Source organism: Echeneis naucrates, chromosome 6 (assembly GCF_900963305.1).
Source record: "Echeneis naucrates chromosome 6, fEcheNa1.1, whole genome shotgun sequence".
NCBI lineage: Eukaryota > Metazoa > Chordata > Actinopteri > Carangiformes > Echeneidae > Echeneis > Echeneis naucrates.
In genome coordinates, this window is record NC_042516.1 from 3,874,211 (window position 1) to 3,887,733 (window position 13,523).

Sequence of the window (13,523 nt, forward strand, 5' to 3'; positions counted from 1 at the left end):
TGCTCTGCAGTTGTTGTTCCGTTGTTTCCTATTGAAAGGTTGCATTCAAAAATGTTTTTCAGTATTTTCTAGTACACAGGTGACTCGCAAGTCTAACAGTGCAATCCACAGAGCTGAATACAAACTGGACATAAATTTCATATAGTGTAAACACTATCAAGAAATTAAAAAGAACCTTAATAACATCACTCCATATGCTGCAGTCACTTTAAACATATGGTTATTATAAGTGTATTTTAATTACAGTCTTGTGATAACACATTCACACAGAACCTTTCCAGTGTGTCTCTTTCACTTTTTGGCTTCCTTTCACAATTTCCATCCATTTGTCTCCTTTTGATCTCTACTGACTAGTACAACAACAGAATTTAGTAAATTATGTCAAATAAATGGATGCCAAAATGACCATTATTAATTAAATAACACTTTAAGACACCAATCAAATTATGTAATTTTTTACCATAAAAATGTATTTTGTCATTTTCATTAAATTCAATTACTTTTTATTTACTTCTATTAACCTACTTGTTCCGCAACCTGAGCCACCAGTCACATCCTCTTGCTCGTTTGTCATGATAAACATCCGACACAAGTCAGTGTCTGTTCCATGCAGATAAGGGACTTCTGTGATGTTTGAGCTTAATATCCAGGTCATCCTGTAAATTCAGAGCCCATAATACTCAGCATAAGAGACAGAAAACACTCACTTTGATAAGCACTGGTAGTGTTAACACAAGGTGGCTGGTGCAACTGCATATAGACAATGACTCATTGATGCGTCATAGTTTCTATTTTAAGCAGGGGAATGTTTATCATTTGGCATGAACATTTTAATCAACGCTGTATATAAGGATTATCAGGCTTTGTGCTGCTTGTAAAGACTGGTCCTAAGAGCACTCATTCTTCTGTTCATAGTGGAGAGTGAGAAATTGTTTCTCAAGAGGTTATGAATCTGAATGGTGTTTGTCGAGCAGCTCAGATTAAATATATTTGATTCCTCCACCTTTTCCTCCCAGTGCATCTGAGCTGAGTTTAATGTGTGTGTAGAGATTTTATAAACTAGTTAAACTCATGTTGAGCATATGGCGCCATGTGTACTCAGAATACACAAAGCTGTTTTCCATGGAAAGTTCCATGTGCTTTTAAAGGGAGTGTTTTTGGTCCCTGTGAACTGAAAGTGTAAAGAGAAGCCTTGTCTGCATGCTTGGTTCTTACCTTGATAAAGCAATTTGAGGACACAGCAGTTGAGTCAGCCCAGTCTTGTGGTTTGTTTTCCTCCTTTCCTGATGATGATGATGATGAAGGCTGATATTGCTCTGGATATATCCTGTGCATTTTCTGTGTCAGGGATTGTTTTTCTTCTTTTCATTTCTGCGCTTCACATATATATATAGAGAAAAAGTCAGTAGATAAGAAAGTGAGTCTCACTTACTTAAGCGTTCAGCAGCCATTAGCTGTGATGATAATAATAATATCTAAGAACTGAAACTAAATGAGTCTGATGGGAGTGGGTCAAAGGGTCTCCTGAACCTCCCTGAGCTGAAACGTTCTCTGTCATCCACAATGATGTGGAGGTGGTTCATACTATCCAGGATGCTACCAAATCTAAAAATCCATTCACTCTCACTGTGAATAGTCTGTTGAATTCTGTCTCTTCTTAAAAACACCACCTTCTTGTTTTTTGTTCTCCCAGCTGTTTGCAGTGTTACCAAAAGGACTGACATGGGGAAGCAGAACAGCAAGCTACGTCCTGAGGTGATGCAGGACCTGCTTGAAAGCACTGACTTCACTGAGCACGAGATCCAGGAGTGGTACAAGGGCTTCCTGAGGGACTGCCCCAGTGGGAACCTCTCCATGGAGGAGTTCAAGAAGATCTACGGTAACTTCTTCCCCTATGGAGATGCTTCAAAGTTTGCAGAGCATGTCTTTCGCACGTTTGATGCTAACGGTGATGGGACTATAGACTTCCGGGAGTTTATCATCGCACTAAGTGTGACGTCGCGTGGCAAGCTGGAGCAGAAGCTGAAATGGGCATTCAGTATGTATGACCTGGATGGCAACGGGTACATCAGTAAGGCTGAGATGCTGGAGATTGTACAGGTGAGTGTGCATGAAGGTGGATGAAAGCTTTGTTCTTCATTGGTCTATGTATTCCAATACTACATGTTGAAAAGTCTATAAATAAAAAAGGCTCCCAGCAAAACCAAAAAAGAGAGGCAGATATCTCAGGAAGAATGTGTCTGTTTTCATGGTAGCGCCTGTTTCCTCTCTGACTGTTATCCTGTAAATTCTTAGTCAGTTAATCCAGTCATACACAGACATGTACGCAGGCACACGCACACAATGACTGTAACATTAACCAGGGAATCTATTGTTACATCACTGTATCAACACCATTGCCGATGTATCCACAACACACTCTTTATGACAGTTCTGGCATTTTAAGTAAGGACATACAGCTGTTCCACAGGGGAAGGAAACAAACACAAAGCTAGATGTGCTTCCAAACTAAAGTGTGATTTCTGAGAGCAATGTCATTCAGGACCTCACATACTGCCAGCAGTGTACTTAAACCTTTTGAGGTATTCTGGCTATTTGAACTAAATGGAAATGTTCATTTTTCTGCCATTGAAGCAGTTGGGAGTTCATTTAGCTCATTTAATGCTTTTAAAATGTGGCTTTTTGCCTTATCAAGGTAGAAAAATTATAGATTTTCCATCTGCTCTTACACGAGCAATGAAACCAAAACTTAGCCTAATCTATGTGTATATTTCACACCAATTCAATTTGAAAAAATCCTCTCAGTTTGTTCAAAGGGAGTTGAATTCTTCAGCAGACAGGAGAAGAAAATTTCTACATTTAGTCAACAGATAATCTGTAGGAGTACAAGACTGCTGCAGTAGCATGTTTCTTTAGCTGTGTAGGTAACAGCACAGTTGCCTTAAAAGAGAAAACAGCATGGGAAATGGGGAAACTCCTCATACATGCATACAAACATAAGTGTTTACATACTCCATCATAACAGCAGCTAGTTTCTCCCAACTTAATATCATCTAATGCAAATATTGATACAATGCCGCTAAAAAGCTCTGGTTGTATCCTCAGTTTAGACTCATTGCAAACATAGCATGTTACTTTCAATTGTTCTCAGTTGTATTTCAAAGTTCACCAACTTATTAAAGTAGCTGTAGAATTTGGCCTTTTAAAATACAGGCCATCGTGTCCCTTTCAGCTCTCCCACTGACCAAATATATATCATTGCTCTGCGCTGACCAGCAGAGGTAATAGTTCTTTTTACATTTGTCACTACAAGGGGACCTTTTAATATTACCACATAATTATTTTATTCTAAGCATATTGTGTCACAGCTGCTTCCTAGTGTCATTAAAAGTTTTTTTCTATTGATTGTCATTGGTTTTTTCCCATCATGGCATTTTTAATTTCCAAATATTCTCTGAGTTACTGTTGATGAACTGGACGTCTGTGATTAATTTTCAACTCTATACCAGCATTTCTACAAAATATCAGATAATAATGCCTGTCACATCTCACATATGCACCCATCTCAGAATAAGTTGATTCTGATAGTTATTCTGACTTCAGCCTGCCATCCTTCCCTACAGCCTGAAAACATGATGTAGCAAACACACATTGTGTCAATTGACTTAAGAAAAATGAGAGAGCTAGTGAGAAGCACAAGAAGATGCATTTCCTCAAATCAACTTCAAAATCAGCGGGCAGAGTTATGTAACGTCAGGTTTGTGGTCTTTGTACCTGCTAATATTTGTTATTATTCAGCCATTAAATAGAGATTATTTTTATTGTTACTATTTCTACTAGCTTGTTTATCAGCAATAACATCAATAGTAATGATGGAGAATAACAGTGAAACAAGCACATCTCACCTGAGTCAGATTTGATGACTGTGGACTGTTGTGAGAATCAAGTTCTCTTCTTGTTCATTACAGCAAAAAATTACCTGTACCTCGTACATGGAGGTCACTGGAGCTCCCATCATGTGCTGTACCATGATGGCAGCTCTCTGTCAGCCAGGCACTGAATCCCTGTACCTGGTTTATTAGTTAAAAGTCTCACTCCTGGGTCAGAAAGATGGTATTTTATCATTCTGTCTCTTATTACAATTATTACAGTTCTTATTATTCCAGTTAATCTAGTTTACTGCATCACCAGCTTCAACGTATTCTGTCTAGTCTGGTCTAGTCTGGTTGGTATTCCAATTCCACCCTTCCATTAGTGTTGCAATGCTGGTCAAACTTTCCGTTTTTGCATACTACACAGTATTTACTTTACAACAGTGGCATATTTTTTTAATTTTACATGTACTCCCAGTGACTGCGTGGGTTTCCTTTGGATACTCTGGTTTCTTCCCACCATCCAAAGACATCACGTTTGGGTTAACTGGTGACTCTAAATTGTCCGTATGTTTAATTGTAAGTGGTTGTAGGTCTCTGTCTGTCTCTGTGTGTTGGCCCTGCGATGAGCTGGTGACCTGTCTAGGGTGTACGCTGCCCTCAGTTTGGAGTGTGTGCAAAGTTGGCTCAATGAAAGAAAAGAATAAATGTGCCAAAGAGCCTTGAGAGCAGGAGTCAGAGAAAGAGACTGAAGGGGCAATACTGATCTGCTGTAGGCCAACCTCCTCCAGGTACCTGCTGCACAAACTTACACTTACAAACAGCGTCAACAATAGAGTAAAATGCCTAAAGACCGTCTATATATCAAAACTATTGTAGCTTTGGCAGTGTAGCTGTGGGAGCTCTGTGTTTTACTAATTAGATTACACAGTACCATCCCTCCTATGTTTCAAGTGCTGTCTCTTCCTTTTTTCTGAGACACACATCAACGCACAAACACACAACGTTCATTTATCCTCATGTCCATCTTCTCCCTCTCTGCATTTGGCTGGCTGACTGTTGGTTCTAAGCCACCCACCTCCGCCTTGAGAAAGCAGGCTTCAGAGGAAAGTTTTCAGGTAACTGTACAAGAGCTGAAGGGTGAATAAAGTCTGCAGCTTAGTGTGATCACAGTGTCTACTGTCAGGGGTATCAGAGGGCAGATTGCCAGGTGGCTGTCCTAAAGCTCTCATAAAAATTGTACAGGTCTGGATTGTAATGGCCCAGACATCCTTTTCCTTCTCATTCTTAAAGCGTCATGATATTGTCAAGCTTTAGTCTTAACACTAGTTAAGTTTTACATTGGAGGAAATGAGCTTTCAGGAAGGAAGAGGACTTTCTACATAATTTTCCTGATATATTTAACTCAGACAGGTTGTTTTTAGCCATGCTCCCATTTGGCTTTAAGGCCAGGTTGTTGTACAGTTAGTACCTTTGATTAAAGAATGTATTAAAGAAAACTTATGAGACATAAACTTGAATTTACTTATGTATTTACTGAGCTAATAAGCCAAGAGAAAAGGAGGACCATTTTCCCATAGACTTCAATACAATCTGACAAGTTTGTACTACCAGTGGAGTCACTGGTCATTAGATACAATGGAAGTTTATGGCTCTTCAGCACTGGCTTCACTTTACAGCCCAAAAAATCCACTTTTCCACTTTTATATGCAGTCTATGGTTTACTAAACACATGCTGGCATGCTAACACTCATCTGCACCGCCAACGCTGTCAGCAAACGGTAGCATTTAACTGAAAGCACAGCTGTGTCTGTGTACAGATCATCCACATAATTCCTAGCAGGGCTGTAGACTTTTAGTTGCGTTCATCCAGAGTGTGTTGTTGTTGTTGTTGTTAATGACAGATGTGGCTCCAAATCCTCACTTGTTGGCAGATAGCGCAGTTTTTAGTGTCTTCTCGCAATAAGAGATAATGTCCATTACACCAGTATTATTGTGGCCAGCGCTTTCCCTAACTAGCCCTTCCTTCCACAGGGATCTCCATGTTGTCTATTCACACCTCCATTTACTGTAGAAACCGGGAGCTAGCTGCTGCTCTCTTGCAGAGTGTGTGTAAAATCTGGGGATGCTCATAATTAGCCTTGCAGTGAAAGTACCCCATATGAATGAGTCAGCCTGGCTCATCCTATTCAGATAATCACAAATTCTGAATGCTGGGAGAAAGATACATTTGTCTCATCCACTCATCAATAACTGATATAGTCTCTAACCTCTGACTATCTTTCAACTGAAGCACAGTAGAGCAGACAAGCAAAGAGGGAATTTTATTGTTTCAATTCATAGTTTCAACTTGCAAAAAAGAGAGGAGAGAACATTCATACCACTAATTGATAGAGACTGAACAGAAAACTGGGAAGTAAATGAAGAGATCGCTGCACAGTAAGATAAAGGCACAATGGGAAACAATTAGATGACCTCCCTCTCTATTCTGTCTGTCCTGTATTTAACTGCTCTATATCAGCCTCCCTCGTCATTACCTGATGTGATTTAGGTGTAGACAGACAGTAATGAGCAGGAAATTTAAATAATGACAATACCTTGGCAGGTCCAGAGTTGTGTCTCTGTATTTGTTTCTCTCAACTGAGAGAAAGGTCAAAACCTTGTGGCTCAGGGTTCTTTTGCTGCCACAGGAGAGGATGGAAGCTCCCTCCTGAAACCCTCAGTTGTTGACAGATTTGAAACATTGAACGGTTTTTCTTGAGGGTGTTCAGGTTGTGGAATGTATGTTCCTCTAAAATTAATAAAACGTACCAAAACATGCACTTCACTTCTATGCATCTCATAGACAAAGATTCTAATTACAATCTCTCAGTAACAAAGGTTAAAGATCAACTTAGCCTGACCACAGACAGGACACAATTCAACTAACAGGGATGGGATATTTAGGATAGGATAAAATAAGCATTTTAATTCCAAATGGTCAAAGGTTTACTTCACTGCAACACCATGATGGCCTGGAAAATCACCTCTGGCCTTTATTATGTTCTATGCTGTAACTGAGGAAGGGGAGATCACAAGTACAGGTTGACTGATTTGTTATTTTTTGAGCATCAATACTATACACACACATGGAAAAAATAAGAAAAATTTCCAAAAATCCATACACCTGTACTTCAAATCAACGAATAAATACAATCCTTTGTGGTGAGGAATACAGGGAGGCTGCAGCTAATTTCACTACCTACTGGTTGTTTGTAATTGTGGGATTTAGAAATGTAATCTTATTGCAGTGCATTGCTGTGGATTAGACCAACAGTTAAATCCCCACTTTATATCAGCTAAATGTAATTAATGTTCACACCGTTTGAAGGATTTTGATTAACAGACCAAAACTGAAATCAAGGCTAATATTAACCATGGTTGCTGCTTGCTTCTCAGTTTCTCCACTCTGAGCCAGAAGATGGGCTGACCTGCCAATGGGTAATCAGAGGCATAACCAGCACTTATTTAAAGCCCCTGCTGCACTGTAATCACAATCAAAGTTCTTCTGTTCGCATGTCAGCTCCTATTCCCCTCAATGTCGCCTCTTTATTAGAGGCAGGGAGAGTGGGTTGTGATTTCATTGTTTACTGCCAAACACCCTGCATGCAACAGAGAGAAGAGACACCACATTGTATTTATCAATGTGGTGTCTGTGAGGGATTGTGTATGTGCATATTTTTGTCTCCACCTTTCCTTATCTAAACCATGAACACATTGTCACAGAGTGGTGAAGCACTGCTACACAACGACATATTGAAATAGATTTCTGTCAAGCTGGATGGATTTCAGCACAGAGACTCTAATGTATATATGTAATGTCTGTCGACTTACCTGTGTTTCGGTCTGTGAAAGAGTAGAGTAAATGTTGCATACATCAGTAAATTAAATATCACAGCCATGAGTTCTCTTTTGTTATTGCATTCTTTTATTTAAGACAACTGAATGAATCAGGAGTTTAGATAACTGAACACACTACACCAACTGTACACTCTGGAAAGAAAAGCAGAACATTTCTTCAGCACTCATATTGTGTGTACATTATATTATATCGATTGAAAACTTCATTGCAGTAATGTCTGTATGAAATACACACTAGCAGTGGGAGCAGTAAACCCTTTTGAATTCAGAGGAATGCCACATGACCATGTCTGCCCTCTGCTCCTCTTTCTATTCTACAACTGTCTTTGAGTGTTGATAAAAGCACTTTATCAATAAAATTGGACATCATTACTGTCATTATTAATATTCTTTCAGTGGAACATCAGTGGGCAGCACTTCAAAATAGTGGTTAGTGCTGTTGCCTCACAACAAGAATGTTGCATGTTCAATTGTCTGGCCTGGTGCCTTTGTGTGTGAAGTTTACATGCTGTCCCCGTACTTACGTGCATGTTACTTAAAATTTGTACATTAGGTCACAGTCTGCCTTGAGGCAATGACAGCTGACAGCTACAGGTGATAGACAGTTTCCAGACTGTAAACAATGAGCAGAATCAACATTTTTAATTCAACCTTCATGTTACCAGGAAGTCTCTGAAGATACATGATGGCTTTCACAAGACAGACCAGACCATCCATTCAATCCCTCACTGCACTCCATATAACAGACCTGTAATTCAGCAATTCACGCTGCCCTAAACTGCAAACTCAGATCTGAATATGGGCACTTTTGAATTGTTGTGTGAAGCCAAATTGTTATCAAGCTCAAAGATGGTCTTTGTTTCAACATCAAATCACAGCGAAAGGTTTTTGAGAGGAGCCACATATGGACCTCAAACTTTTCACAGAAACTGGATCAAACCATGATCAGACAGACTAAAACTCAGCACACCAGATGATCAATACATCAAGCTTGGATCTCCGAGAAGGAGAAAAGGAATTTCCTCTCTCATACTGACTTTGCTTAATAAAGAACACAAGACTCCAAGCGCTGTAGCTGGGCTCAGAAATAAAAAAAAATTCATTGTGGCTGATTGGAGAGAAGTACAAGTTGCATGAGTCAAAATTTGAGATTTTGCTTCATATAAAGTTCTGAGTGTGTAACCTCATGTGTGTCCCTGTCAAGGCAATCTATAAGATGGTCTCCTCTGTGATGAAGATGCCTGAGGATGAGTCCACGCCAGAGAAGAGGACTGAGAAGATCTTCAGGCAGATGGACACCAACAGGGACGGTAGGTTAACCTCATCTATTGATTTCTTTTTTCTTTCTTTTTTTATCTCTGTGACTGGGTAGGTGAGTGATGGAGTCCCACCATTGGAAAAATCTTAGTTACTTTCTGAGAATTTTTTTTTTCCCTCAGCAATAAACTCCACTCTGCTGAGCACATGAAGCTGACAATCAGATGCAGCTGAAATCACATAAAGTTGCAGCAGTCTTCTTCTTTCAGTGATGTGTTTGGTGCTTTTTGTTACAGTTATAAATTGGCCTTTTAGGACTGCAAACACACTGGACCTGCAGCGTGTGTGATTTTAATCTCTATGTTAGTAGGTCAGAGAAAATGTGTCTCATGCATCATCACTATGTCACATTGACATTCTGTGTCTCATGTATGTTTCATGCTTTTCTACAACAGAAATAGACAGAAAAGACCTGTTATAAGTCATTTGGATTTTGTACCAACATGACACAATCCTTTCATTATAGCCTCTGTCCAGGATGAATCTAAAGTATGTGGCAGACATTCATTCATTCACTCATTCATCTTTTACTGCTTATCCTTTTCTGGGTCGGGGGGGTTACCAAAGCCAATCCCAGCTCACTCTGAGTGAGGGCGGGGGCCAACACACAGAGACAGACAGAGATGACGTTCCTGTTGTGAGGCAGCAGCGCTAGCAGCTATTCTGCTGTGCTGCCCCACTGTGACAGACATGAATTATTTGAAAGTAAATTTTTTTTTACCATTTCAGCAGCTGAATATCTCAGTCACATTTTAGAAATGGTCCCCTTCATATTTCCTTTGCTTCACTTCCAAGATACCAGAAGCATTTTAAGACAGTAGAAATTATTTGATTGACTGATTGATTGGTAAATTGAAGTGACATGGGATGGAACAGGCATTCAAAATGCGGATGAATGAAAAAATTGGTCCCTGTCAGCTGGACAGCAACTTGTTGTCATTGTATGAAGCAACCTAGTTCATCATCACACCTCAGTCACACACATTTCTAATGAAGGTGCTCAGAAAGCAGCAGCAGCAGCAGTCCTGAGCACCAGAGACAGATACAAAGTGGGAGCAAGGAAGACACTGACGCTTAGGAATTACTGTCTGGTCATGAAGTGAAGGAGGAGGACATGAAGAGAAAGAAAAGTGGGTTGAGTGAAAGAGGAGGAGGAACTGGGAGAAAATTATGACAGCAGAACAAAGACAGTAACACAGTGACAGGAAGCGTGCTGGCGTGTACGTGGAGATATGGTGTCCCCTTCTTCCAACAAAAATCAAGTAGTGAGGAACACACTGTCCATAACGTGCAGCTGACCCCGGTCTCTGTTGAGGGGGATGCAGTCAAAAGAGAACGAGCCATTTCAATACTGCCATCTATTGGGGAGAAGAGAGACATTAGCAAAAAATTACAAGTAAAATAGAGAATGTGTGAAAATGTGTTTTCTTATTATCAGTAAAATTCTTACAAAAAATCTACATCACACATTGTCCTTATTATTTTAATAATTAACTCTGTAATATGTAACCTTCCTGAATTGACATTTAAAAAAATTACCAAGCCAATGTTTTCATTTATTTATTTATTTATTAGTGTTAAGTGTTTGCTGTTGGCAAATGTTATACCAAATGTTTCAAACTATTTCCCAACAGTGTCAGTGGAATTGTATGCAACAAGCCCAGTTGTGATTGCTGACCAGAAGCTGAAAATTCAGACATCTGGTGCTCACATTATCAGAAACGTTAGTAGCAGCTGAGCTCATAGCCTCTCATGTGCCACCTCTGCAAAGCAGCTTTATTCTGAAATTTTTCTGGGTTTAATCACTTTGCTTTGCCTAGGAGAATGAAAGCCCTGCTGAATGTGTGGATCATAAGTTACCAGAAACAATCTGAGGAAATGTTCTGAAGCTAAGCTCGTAGACCTTTTGACATATCTACCGTCCGCAATTTTCTTCATTTGAATAGTGCACATACTGTAGAAACAATGATCAACAACAGATGCATAATACAACTAATACATAAACTGAAGGTATAAATTCAAAATGGATTATTAAACAATAAAACAACAACTAAAGACAAAAACAGACGACACAAAAAGATTTCAGATAAACAGCGAATCTTATCTTCCCTAAATTCAAGCGCGTCAAAGAATTCCCAACCTCGTGTTTAAATGCCGGGTAGGGGGTTTCCTTCAGGCAGCACAATTAATCCTCTTAGTAGAAGGATAGTGTATGCAATATATTTTGATTTGCCGGTGATGGGTTGAACACTAAATATGTAGCTCAGAGCCAAGAGAGCTTGGCACATTGTGAAATACTTTCTTTTATGTTCCTTAATTCCATGTTTTTGTTTATTTATTTATTTATGCAATGGTTTAGGAAAGCAGGAGATTTCAGTGGATGATACTGCTCCCAATAAAACTGATAAATCACAAACATTTGCATCATAAATTATGATCAAAACAAGCTGAGCAAACATCAGCTGCTGCTCACTGTTCTTTATTGAGTTTTAACTGGGTGGAACTGCCTGAGGCCTGTAGTAGGACTCAAGTTCACCTAACCCACGATTGCCTTACCTTATCTGGCCTGACTAGACCTGACATCGACCCTCCTTGATAACTTGCCCTGTGAAGCTGGCTGTCAACTAGTCCTGTTAAACCTGAATTCACTGAATTCACTTATTCACACGAACAAGCATTTTTACATGAAGGAGGTGGAGTTTTTAATGTAAAGCAACATCATCAGAGATGTGAATAAAGTGCTTGATGTGACATAATCCAGTAAATTTGGTCAAGAGGGTGAAATGTCAACATTATGATCACATGACTGGAACAGAAATACACTATAAATAACTTCAATCATTAGAGTCTAGCTTAGTGAATGGAGCCTTAATAACTTTTGGCTAATGATGAATGAAAGATTCATGCATAATCATGGAAAGTCTTATGTGCATGTTTCTTTGTAATATTTCTCATCAGAGACATTGGAGGTTCACTTTCCCCTTCCAGTTATCATTATAAAGTGTCTTCTGAAAATATTCTGAAATCCGGTGGTGAAGTGTAAAGCTCCATCACTGTCATGAATCCTGTGTTCATTTGGAGCCTTTACAGTTATATATAGTTATTTCGTTTGATTCCTCTGTTAGAAACTCTATTTTAAAACTTGAATAAAAACGCCATGAAAACCATCCCAGACCATGTTCAGGGTTATTTAAGTTACAATGGTGATTTAACCCTGTAGTAATTGACGCCTGCTGTAGGACTGAGAACCAGGCATGATTAGTCTTGAATGCTCCAAATTACGCTCTCAAGAAAACAGTGACACTGAAGAACCCCTAACAGACGACGTGATATCACACTACTTTTACTACTCTACTCTCTTTTATTATTGTTTTGATTGAAAGATCTTTAATTCTGATGGTAAATGATGGTGAAAATCTAATGTTGGTCTTTTTTTCTTTAGCCTCTTTATTTTCCCTCAGATATATGAAATACAAGATGATCCTTTCTGTCCCAATCCTTTCTGTCCCAACATCAGTCTGGTCTTGAATGTGTTTCAGGCAAATTGTCCCTGGAAGAGTTCATCAAAGGAGCAAAGAGCGACCCCTCCATTGTCCGCCTCTTGCAGTGTGACCCAAGCAGTGCTGGACAGTTCTAAACCTGAAGCGTCAACATAACCTGTAAGTTCCACTGTTACTTCACTTTAATTACAACTTTCAGTGAAGTGTGGGGAAACTTCCTATTTGTAGCTCATGGACCCATATGAGAGACTTTGTAGGAGGTGGCCTGATGTAAAAAAAAAAGACGCACTGGAGCTGTTGATGCTCTAAGACATTTCTTCTTTTTAAACACTTTAGTGTTGGATGTCTTGAGTTTACAAAAAACAACAACACCAAACTGTAACTTAGTGTTAAAGCTTGTAACTGAAGATAAAACCCAAAAACTGTATCAGGGTTTACTCCTGAGTGAGGTCCACAAGCCTTTCTTTGGTTTAGTGACAATGAGCTCCAGGCTTAATTTATCTCTTTGTCAGACTTTGTGAACTCAGGCCTCAACTTCATGTGTGACCTGAAAGTCACAATAAGCTGTTCTGAGCTGAAGTTGTGGTGTTAATGATGTTTAGAAATAAAAGCAGAGGCCTGATTGATAGATAATACCAGCCTCTTGAAAGACAGTGATAATATCTGTGTCACTATAGGAGGAGCCTACAACACATGCCCTATTGGTTGATGTAAAGTTTACTTGAACTCTTTCTTGTTTAAATAACCACATCTTCCTTTGAACAACACATAATTAAATATAGAAATCAGGAGAAGGACAGAAAAGTATTGTAATGTGAGTCAAACAAGAAAAAAGATACTTGGCCAAATCCAAAGTAGAGGAACATTGATTATTACATTATAGTTTGGTGTCTGCTACTCTGTTCTTTTTTTTTTTGTTTTTGTTTTTTTTTTG

General features: G+C 39.1%; 1 protein-coding gene across 2 annotated transcripts in view; it reads left to right on the top strand.

The window, feature by feature from the left end:
• The window catches only part of LOC115045579 (neurocalcin-delta A), a 67,408-nt gene that overhangs the window by 51,540 nt on the left and 2,345 nt on the right, over positions 1–13,523 (top strand). For both annotated transcript variants that reach the window (XM_029505338.1, XM_029505337.1), the window contains 3 exons: positions 1,694–2,100; positions 8,977–9,082; positions 12,629–12,748. In XM_029505338.1, the coding sequence (XP_029361198.1) occupies positions 1,723–2,100; positions 8,977–9,082; positions 12,629–12,726 (582 nt within the window). In that variant the 5' untranslated portion in view covers positions 1,694–1,722 and the 3' untranslated portion in view covers positions 12,727–12,748. The remainder of the gene's footprint in view (positions 1–1,693; positions 2,101–8,976; positions 9,083–12,628; positions 12,749–13,523) is intronic.